This window comes from Aplysia californica, unplaced genomic scaffold, assembly GCF_000002075.1.
Source record: "Aplysia californica isolate F4 #8 unplaced genomic scaffold, AplCal3.0 scaffold00336, whole genome shotgun sequence".
In the NCBI taxonomy this organism is placed as follows: Eukaryota; Metazoa; Mollusca; class Gastropoda; order Aplysiida; family Aplysiidae; genus Aplysia; species Aplysia californica.
In genome coordinates, this window is record NW_004797606.1 from 761,484 (window position 1) to 772,112 (window position 10,629).

General features: G+C 38.1%; 1 protein-coding gene across 3 annotated transcripts in view; it reads right to left on the bottom strand.

Annotated features, from left to right (window-relative positions):
• LOC101860667 (4'-phosphopantetheine phosphatase) overlaps positions 1-7,381 on the bottom strand; it is a 33,489-nt gene extending 26,108 nt beyond the window's left edge. Inside the window, exons 1-5 of one of the 3 annotated variants that reach the window (XM_005102728.3) lie at positions 7,315-7,381; positions 3,832-4,018; positions 3,322-3,398; positions 2,186-2,409; positions 462-645 (exon numbers count right to left, since the gene is read on the bottom strand). In XM_005102728.3, the coding sequence (XP_005102785.1) occupies positions 462-645; positions 2,186-2,409; positions 3,322-3,398; positions 3,832-3,925 (579 nt within the window). In that variant the 5' untranslated portion in view covers positions 3,926-4,018; positions 7,315-7,381. Of the gene's footprint in view, positions 1-461; positions 646-2,185; positions 2,410-3,321; positions 3,399-3,831; positions 4,019-7,281 lie in introns of all 3 variants that reach the window. The other 2 variants (XM_035970906.1, XM_013085029.2) reach the window with 2 other exon arrangements.
• Between the last annotated feature and the right edge of the window lie 3,248 nt (positions 7,382-10,629).

Genomic DNA, 10,629 nt, shown 5'->3' on the forward strand with positions numbered 1-10,629 from the left:
AAAAACAATAAAGTCATATAAGTGCTGAAAAATATGTGTTATAAGAGAGTAACATACACAAAAAAAGGAGAGTTAAGGATTATTGATGTTTGATAGGAAAGAAGGAGCAAACCAACCAGCAATGTATGAACAGTGAGAGACAGGGATTGACAGACAGACGTACAGACGAAACAAACAACTATACACATGAATGAACTAAACAGCATACAGAAATACAGACAGACCATCTGGGTGATCTGAAATGAGTGATTTACAAAGAGATAATGGGCCGGAACATACATAGCCTACCAGAATGAAGAAAAGCAGCATCAACAAACAAATCAAAAACAAGAGAGAGAGAAAGAAAGATGAAACACACCCTGACAGACAAACAAATGAAAAAACAGGCATAAAAACAAATAAGTCCTTACTACACAAAGACTTTAAGGCTGAATGACACAAAGACAGGCCTGACCCCTTACCTTGCAGAGGCTGACCCCTGACCCTATGTTGACCAACAGGTACGGGAAGATGTCAGAGTCCACACCCTGGAACCTGTACTCTGGATTGCCATGCCTCATGTAAGAAAATGCTTCATCTGGAATGTTTTTCAACAGGAAGTTGCAGCCTTCGATGAGACACTCAATCTCATCTTCTTTGTCGACCCTGAAATGGTAATAGAAAATATTTTACACTCCATTCGACACAAATAACATGCTTTATGGGGGTGGATTGCTTCAGTAGTGTCTGGCAAGGTTAATCCAGACTAAAGGGGACACAGTACACATCCGAAAGTCAGTGGCATTAACAGCGCGATCTTCCCCCATGTAGGAATCAAATGCACATCTTTTGCAAGTAAAGTCAAGAGCCAAACCATTCTACCACTGATGTCACTTTGGCTACCATTGGGGAACAAATACAAACTGAAAAGATTCAACAGAGTGAAGCTGATTTTTTTTAAAATAATAAAATAGAGATTCGGTACTCAGGAGTTTGTTGAGGTCACAACTGATTAGATTTTAAAAGTAGGTCTTTCCTTTAATAGCCATATTATATTTTTTCAGGAGCAGACAAAAATAATAACCACGCTCAATTAAGCAAATGTGAAAAATTACACCACAAAACAAAATACCACAATATAGATTACACAAACTGTTTCCCCAAATTGACAAGAGAACTGGTCAATATCATAAAGCAAGTTGAAAAAAAAAACAAAAACGTCAAAGGAAATCAGTTTCATTATCCATTATCTTCTAGATTGTGCATCTGCTGTTACTTTCAGCTGGTCTGCTTCATCTTCTTTTTCCAGTTTGTCCCTAATACAATGTCTAATGGGCAATCTTGTCTCTATAATTCTCAAAACATGTTCTAAACAACTCCATCTTCTCCTCTTCATAGTCATGTTGATATTTTCGATTCCAGCTCTTTCCAACACTTCATGTAAATTTGTAATAAACTCATTCCTTTTATTCAGTAAACATCTTATTTGAAAGTTTTTAAAATTTTAATTGAATTGCCTCGTTTGTTTTCCATTTCTGAATCATACATCAGTACCGCCAAAACATTGCTTTTACATATTTCCTAATTCAGTCTTTAGAGAGATGATCTTTGAACTTCACATGACATTAATTTTAGAAAAGCCATCCACGCATTTTCAAGTCTTTGATTGACACCATCAATGCAGTCTGCAGTTTTGGAGATAATGCTGCCAAAGTACTTGAATTTATTAATTTTGGCTACAGATTCTCCATAAAGAGTGATGGGAGGAGTTTCTGATGATAATCACAGCACTTTTATTTGGTAAAATTTATTACAGGGCTAACTTTTTTGCAGATCTTGCTAATTCATCATTCTTAATTGCACCTTTAAACACTGTGGTACTTGGGGGGGGGGGGGTTCTTATAGCTAATGAGGCTGCACTGTCAATAGCCAGCATACTCTTCATAAGACAGAGTACGCAGCAATGCCACAACCAGAAAATAGTGGCAGAGAGGCTGAGGATTCTGCCTGGATTGAAAATCATTTACATCAAACCTGATTTTCAAACCCTCCAGCAATGAAAAGAACACATGACAACATAATGCTGCTATGCATTAAGGGAATACAAATACAATCACTCTATCACACACACACACACATGAAACATCCACTGGTTCACAAGAACGAAAAAAAAAATTGTGACGAGACATAATGAGGCTTCACTCACTGCACTCCAAGCTTTCCTGAGACAAGATCTGTGTACTTGTAAGCCCCGCCCCCTGTCACTTTGATGACCTTGTTGACCATGCATTCTTTTGATTGGATGAGGTTTGCTTGGATAAAATCAAGGCAGGTCTCGATGTATTTGGTTTCAAACTTCACAAAGTGAAGGCGCACGCACTCCTGGTCTGTCTCTGACACATTGTAGATGGCACCTTTGTTTGAGCCATACTGGAATAGGCCATAAGAAATTTTAATTTTGTAACTGTTCTGAAGAACAACTAACCGAACTATAAAATTGTATCAAATGAATTAACAAGACAGTACACATGTGTCACGACTCATAAGGAGATGGAATCAGGCGCTCGTCAATTTTGGGGCATATGAAGTTATTGGTATTGTCTTAAAGCTTGTCTTTTTGTCTTGCTTTTGATGGAAAAAGTACCCATTTATCTTTTGTATAAGTCAAGATATTGGCAATTGAAAGAGGTGGGATCGCCTGGTTTCGGAGGTAAAATTAGTGAGAAAAAGGACACCAAATTAACTTTATTTCCTTAGCCTGAGAGTTTGTGGAAACTGAAAATATACATCTTTTATGCCTTTAATCAACGTTTTTCAGTAAAATCCACACAAAAATGTGTTCCTTAATGGGCAAGAAAGGTGTATAACCAAAAAACAAAAATTTGATAAAAATTCTAAAACCTTCGGGAAAATGCCAGTTTTCTTCTCTATCATTATTTTGACGAGCACCTGATTTCAACACGCTGTCTCATACAGTGCATTTAAAATAACTCTGGAGTCATAAATCCAATCGAGATTTTTTTTTTTTTTATGTTCTACCTCTTCAAATTTCATACGAGCCAAACACAGCACATAGGTAAATCTAACAAGATAAATAATGGCTAAAAAAATAAGATAGCTTAAATTTAAAATGAAAGGGATACATAATAGAGAGTGATATAACAAATTTAAGATAAAAAATGCAAACCCCTAATTTCAACTAAACACAAAGGGTCATTTTCTTAATCAAAGGGGAAGATTTTAAAGTTTGAACAAACAAAAATATCCATGAATAAAATGGACTTTCCATAAATAGATCATTCAGGTTAACCTATTTTTTAAATAGTAACCAGTCCCACTTACTGATTCTGGCTCATCAAAAACCATAGTCGACTTTTTCTTAACAAGGGAGCTGTATGCCACTTTGGCCAAAGAGCCTCCTGGTAAGACAAAGAGAGAACAAGAAATACAAATACACCCCCTTTTATGATTTAGAAAGCACACATGGAGGTTGATAACATCAAACACAAAGAGATGAAAAGTATACAAAAAAAACTTTAGTAAAAAAGCGATTGACTGTCACCTACACTATTTAATTAACTCTGTATCTATCTCCCTCTCTCTTTCTCTCCACACATTTTCAAAAGTTTCAGTTTCAAAACTTAAATTTAGGACACAAGATAACGAAAAATGGTCATGAATGTTTTATTAGAGAATTTAAATAACTGGGCCCAATTTAACTTGAAAGCAGTACAAAAAATGCAAACTATAGGCCTAATAAGTTTTATCTCAGTACCGATACATTTACAAGAAATTGGCTAACAAATAATTAACTAAATTAGCAAGAGTAGGCATAAAAACAAAATCATTTACCAATGTCAATTGCAAATCTTTTTGCATTGCAAATGTTGTGAAAAGCTTTCTCGGTCGGCAAGTCGATACTTTTCGCATAGCTCTTGTGTGCCATGGTGTCGTTGTCAATCCTGCTGTCCTCATTAGATGAATCGCACAAACGTTATACCATTTCTCTTCGCTGAAACAAGGGCAAGCTTTCCAAATCCTGCACTCCAATATGAAAAAAAAATCAAACTTGTTTGTATTTCACTACAGGAAAACTCGAGGCTTTATATTGTTTGTTTGTCCGTTCTGTTTTTCACACAGCTTTTAAAAAACGAAATGGCTAGCCGTACTTAAGACTGCCAGTCTAGCCATACTTAGATCTAGGTTTTGGCCCTATCGACTCTCAAACCTGTTAAATACACAGGCCTCATTAGATCTAGATCTAGTAATTATTCAGGTTCAAATACATGCAAGTCAGTAAGGCACCTTTTTGTTTTGTCTGAAATACAAATACTTGCATTGCAAACTAAAAATTTCATTTACAATTCAGCCATCAATATTAAGTATGGCTAGCCTGACAGTCCAGCCGTCCTTAAGTACGGCTAGCTTGGCTGTCTACCCGTACTAAAGTACGGCTAGCCAAGAAGTCTAGACTGCCAGTCTAGCCGTACTTATCTTAGGCCCTATTAACATTAGAAAACAGGAGGTTTAAAATACATGCACTGTCATTAAGGCACCTGGTTTCTTCTCAAATATAAAAAAATAAATTTTATACTATAGGTACTGCAAACTAAACATTTTTATTTACAATTCAGTAGGCCTATTTTCTTTTTTTTTATGGTCAGTCTAGCCATCATATTAAGAATAAGTACAGCTAGCCCAGCTGTCTATACGGCTAGCCAACCAGTCTAGCCATACTAGACTGCCAGTCTAGCCGTCATTAAGTACGGCTAGCCTCTTCCTTTAAAAAAAAATCAAGTAATCAAGAAAGCAGTGAATAGTGTCAGTGTCACATTGTTGTAGCGTAGTACTACAAATAATAAAAGAAAGGGGGTCCTGAGTGAATAAATACCAAGGGTCTCCAAAATGTCTTTCACATTATAGATCTAGATCTTGATACAACAGGTGGCTTACTTCAGACTTTGAGAATGAACAACAGTTTATTATTTTAATTTTTATAATAAAATCATACGATAACCATCAGAGCAGTCAGAAAGTATCAAGCACACAGAACTGTTGTCAGTACACCTAGTAGTAAACACAAGTGGATAGCTATAGAACGACAACTAAACACCATTGACTGATGTCTATAGTAACAGCCATCTTTTTTGACGTCATTGAGGGATTCCACTTTGTCAGTCATGGTGGCAACATGACCGCACGACAGCAGCCTGCCAACTCGGATTATTTTCTTGGCCTCGTATTTTCTCACCCGTGGTGAGAATAGTGCTGGCGAGTCTTTTGGCTATTCTCACCCGGTGCGCGTTCACCGTTATAGTCTAGATCTAGGCCAACAAATTTTGCGTTCACCCTAAACCACAGAATTCTACACTGTGATAACAGAAAAATTGTAGAATTCTGTGCCGTGAACAAACGTTCCATTACAACTGTAGCCTACTAAAAGCGTACAATTTTGTCTGTGGGCAGTGGAGAGAAAGAGAGAGAGAGGAGTAGCGCGAGAACTTCCGGTCAAAACAAAATGGCGACCCGCGTAGTTCAGCTTGATTCGAAAAGTTAAATAGCCGTAGCATCTTTGTAGACAACCAAATTAATTTACTTTTGTGTTTTAACATCATTTTTTAACTTTGTTTTGGTCAATTTGATCGTCCACATCGATAGACAGTATTCAGAAAGAGACAGAGAGAGAGAAGAGGGGAGGAGTAGATCTTGCGAGAACTTCCGGGCAAAACAAAATGGCGACCCCCGTTGTTCGGCTCGATTCGAAAAGTGAAATAGCCATAGCATCTTTGTAGTCGATAAAATTAGCTTACTTTTGTGCTATAACGTAATCTTTTCTTTGCCTTTATCCATTTGATCATCCACATCGATAGAAAGTATTCCGAAATTAGGAAAAACAGGTCTTGTTTCAAACCGGGTGAGAATAGCCTACGGTCGCAAGTCTCACCCGGGGTGAGAGGTCGATCGTATTCTATTCTCACCCCGAATGAGAATAATTTAGCCACTTCCTTTCTTTGCAATTTGCAGAACAGTTTGGTTCCGTTGTCTGTGATTGTGTAGCACCCTTCTTCCGCCCAGATTGATTCTGATGCAGCACACTACGTAAACTGAGATAGAAAACGGATCTAGAGTCTAAGAGTAGGCCTACGTACGAAAGCAAGTTCAAACAAAGTTCAATGACGTAGTGCAAATGATCGACCGTTTTGATCTGGATTGTTTCTTTTAAAGTTTTGTAAGCACAAGAAATTAAGCACTTGCAAGAGATTGAACTCAGTAGGAAGCTGAGCTGCAAATAGAGTAGAAAACTAATTCAAGACTGCAAGGTTTGCAAACGGATACTGAGAGGTGCAAAAGCAGTATACCAGAACTAGATTCTAGATCTTTGGAACCACAAAGAAGGACTCAAAGAGGGAAGCTTGGAAACTGTCAGTGCAAACCGTGTGCTATGCATGCCTAGATCTAGGCCTAGATCTAGATCTATCTAATCTTTAGAATCACGATCAGATGACGCGGCAGGCATCCCCCTTGCGACATCAAACAAGATGGCTGTAGCAATAAATATCGGCCAATGGCATTTAGTTGTCGTTGTTAGAACCCAACTAGGAAAGCTAGGAGGCTTAGGCTTCTAAAGGCTAAACGCGTAACTTAGCCTCCTATTAGGCCTACAACTACAACTACAACGGTTGGAAGAGGAATACACTAAAGAAAGTGGCTATTCTCACCCGCCCGGAAGTTCTCGCAAGATCAACTCCTCCCCTCTTCTCTCTCTCTCTGTCTCTTTCTGAATACTGTCTATCGGTGTGGACGATCAAATTGACCAAAACAAAGTTAAAAAATGATGTTAAAACACAAAAGTAAATTAATTTGGTTGTCTACAAAGATCGAATCGAGCCGAACTACGCGGGTCGCCATTTTGTTTTGCCCGGAAATTCTCGCGCTACTCCTCTCTCTCTTTCTCTCTCTCTCTCAACTGCCCACAGACAAAATTGTACGCTTTTAGTTTTAGTAGGCTACAGTTGTAATGGAACGTTTGTTCACGGCACAGAATTCTACAATTTTTCTGTTATCACAGTGTAGAATTCTGTGGTTTAGGGTGAACGCAAAATTTGGTGGACGCGCACCGGGTGAGAATAGCCACAAGACTCGCCTGCACTATTAGGTGGCCTACACTAACAGTAACAGTTAACAGTGTGAGTGATAAAGCTGTTACTGTTGTTGAGATAAATCTAACTTTTTGAGTTAGGGCTGCATCCTAGTCATGGAGTTTTAGAGTATCGAATTTTCTATAAAACAAAGCCTTCTTACGCAGATATTTACAAAACAGAGATGATTATGCACCTTCACGAACGCCCTGCAGATTATGTTCACTGTTGACTTTTTCGTTGCTTTCACAAAGATGCTAAGCTAATACGTTGAGCGCGTCATGTAGCAGTCCAGGCTGTTAAAAATTAAGACACCACTTAGCGTTCGTTCGACAAGACGTTTTTGGCATCGCCTCTTATTAAAACAAATAATTGCATTTACACACACACACACACACACACACACACACACACACACACACACACACACACACACACACACACACACACACACACACACACACACACAGTATTATAATAGGCCTAACCATCATCGTGAATAAGAGCCAGTCCTGAATACACAGCGAACATGATTCGCCATTCTTTTCTCTTCCCAGAAGCTCAAAATTGTAAAAACCTAAATTATAACAAAAAAAGAAAATTAAAATAACCCGTAGGCTGCTATTTAATTACCCTATTCTTTCATTGTCACCGGTCTCTTTAGGTTCTGTGTGCTAATTAATTGTTCTTGATCTACACGTGGATCGAGGGTGTCATGGAAACCCTAAGAAAACATAATATCACAACTGAAAGAGCTGCGGAGCTGACTTACCATAGAAAACTGCATCTCCCCTCGACTCGACGCTTAACAACGGCAACGGAGGATGAAAAAGTAAAATAAAATCTACACCCTACACGTGACTCCTTTGTCTTTATTTTTTTTCAATGAGATCAACTCGTTCAAGGTCTGTACCGGTATACATGTATAATAATATAGTCCTTGCACTGTTCAAAGTGCCCCAGAATTAACAATTAACATATTATTTATTAAATGTTATAAGTCTCTTCTTTATAGTTTTTATTAGAGGGCGGACCAGGCACAGCTTTTCAGTATTTTCTTTATTTGTCTGGGGATTTTTTGCTGTTTTTTTAATTATTTTTTTTTTTACCATAATGAGATGTGTGTAATTTTTCATAATTTGACTCACTTCACGAGGCCCGCAGATTCCAGAATGAAGCTTGTAGACTTTTTCTAAGACTGTTAATAAAACTGTATCTGGATAATTCTGATGTCGGTTATGTTTTATCCATTCGCTTTAAAACCTGTTAGGGCCAGTCGATCCCAGATGTGTGGGATCTGGTGCCAAAGCACAAGAATGGGTATAGTTTAAGGGGGGGGGGCTGGTTTTAGATTGACGATTTTGGGTTAATTTATGGTATCTGGACTTTTCACGCATTAAAGTAACATACTTCAACCACGTGTAAATCTAAAAAATGTTTATTCTTTGTGTTATATTGATCATCTTTCATATTTTCTGTCCTAGAACTTTTATGTTATCTATTGTGTAACAAAATGTCGCTTTTTCTAAAACTTCAATTTTTGATACTTTTTCTCATCTACTTTTTTAAAATTTTCATTTTGATTCCAGTGGAATATTCAGGGCTTGTTATTCACACTATATAACCTAACTTTTAACAGGTGGAAAATCAAATCAATGCATTCATAAGTGAGTTACGTGGATGATTAGGCTATGTAATCGAATTCAGAGGCATGACGGAGTAGGTCAGTTATCCATCTACTTTAACTTTTTTTTTTCCAATTCAAGATATCCAAGATCCCAAGAGTATGAAATTTTGTATTGAGTATATCGTATAATATCTTAAAAATGTACCAAATTTGGTTGGTAAATAAAAATCCTTTTTGCTTTCATGAAAGTTATTTATTTTCAATACGGCGGTCGTTGCCATGGAAACCGTAGACTTAACAAAAAATTTAAGTTACATTTTAGAGATGTTCACCTGTTATTCCTCCATGCTACATGGCTTTATCTCAAAGGTCATAGTCACCGAGATAGGTTTAACCCCCCCCCCCCTCCTGCCCATCTCCAATATAATAGATGTTCTGGCCTTAGAATTAAATATGTCTTGTGTGCAGTGGTTATTTAATAGCCTGACCAATACACCGCTATTTTTATGTATTTATTTATCTATTTATTCATTTGTTTATTTATTCATTTATTTTTGGTAGGCTAAGTGTTTACGGCGCTAGCAACTGCATAAAGTCATGTAATAATATGGGCGCGTGGTACACATAAAGCATTTTTCAGTTTGGTAGAAACTCATTTTGAATTTTTCGCAGGTGCTAGCCGAAGCCTATTCTTATCGATTTTTTTGGACCACCAAGGGATCTTTCACGTGTGCAACTTGCACGCCCCCCCCCCCTACCCCAATATTTCGCCCCTATCCGAGAAGGCTTGGTGTTAGACTTTACCGATCCTAAGATCAGGGGTAAGGCTGAAAGACAGCAGCAAGAATTAAGAGCCAAAAAAGAGGGTGAGGGGGCAGAAAGTGGAGACGAAAAGCAAACGAAAGAACATGACAAGAGAGCAGGAAAGGAGGACAACTGGAAATAAACATTCAGAGAATGTTCCGTCCTTGTTAGGTTTTGAATCCGGGACCTATTGAATAAGAGGCGAACACCGTACTTCTAGTCCAGGAGAGCTCCCCTTACACATCTATGGTACTATCCATAATAATATTACTCTTTACACTGTAGGATGGCGCTCTAATTGCCTTTCACTTATTCCGAGATGTACTGTTAGGCTACACAAAACTTTAATCCAGAGCAACTTTGCGAAACGACAACTCGTTGTCCAGGAGACATGTAGGCTTAGGCGTTTTGGGCAGATAAGGCTAGTCTTCTTGGGCAAAAAGATGAAAATGAAGAAGAAAAAAAAATCGTATCTGATGTTCCAAGCTGGACGCTGGATGTCGTCACAGGCGTTGGATTACAGTAAACATAATAGGCCTACCCGTAAATACCCCGTGCTTATTGGAAGATCGGTTCGGTTCGGTTTCTGGTGGCTTCAGTGCTCGCTATAATAATACGACATGATGTAAATAGACCAACTGCCCAAACCGCAGATCGCCAGACGCACGGCCTTAAAAACAAACACGTTTGATGTTGAAGGTCATCATCGGTTTCGTCAGTTTCGTCGGTTCCGTCGGTTTCCTCCGTTTTGCCTCTCCCGAGGAAGACAATACGACTATTAAACCCTAAACAGCCAAACCAATTAAATCGAACCGATTTTGCCAATGGGCACCGTCTATATATGAGGACCACTGATTTTTTCCTTCTTTCGAAGACAGTGGGAAGAACAGAATTAATTGTTTGTTTTGTGTTATTGTTTTTCTTTCTTTTTTATATTCTGTTAATATTGGTTTAATTCATTAGAATATGCAAGGCAATCAGAAATTTGTATTGTCGGTTTGAACAGGTTTGGGACTGTTGGGTGATAAAGATAATATATGCACTTACAGGGGCGAAGGCTGACTTGTTTGACAGGGTAAT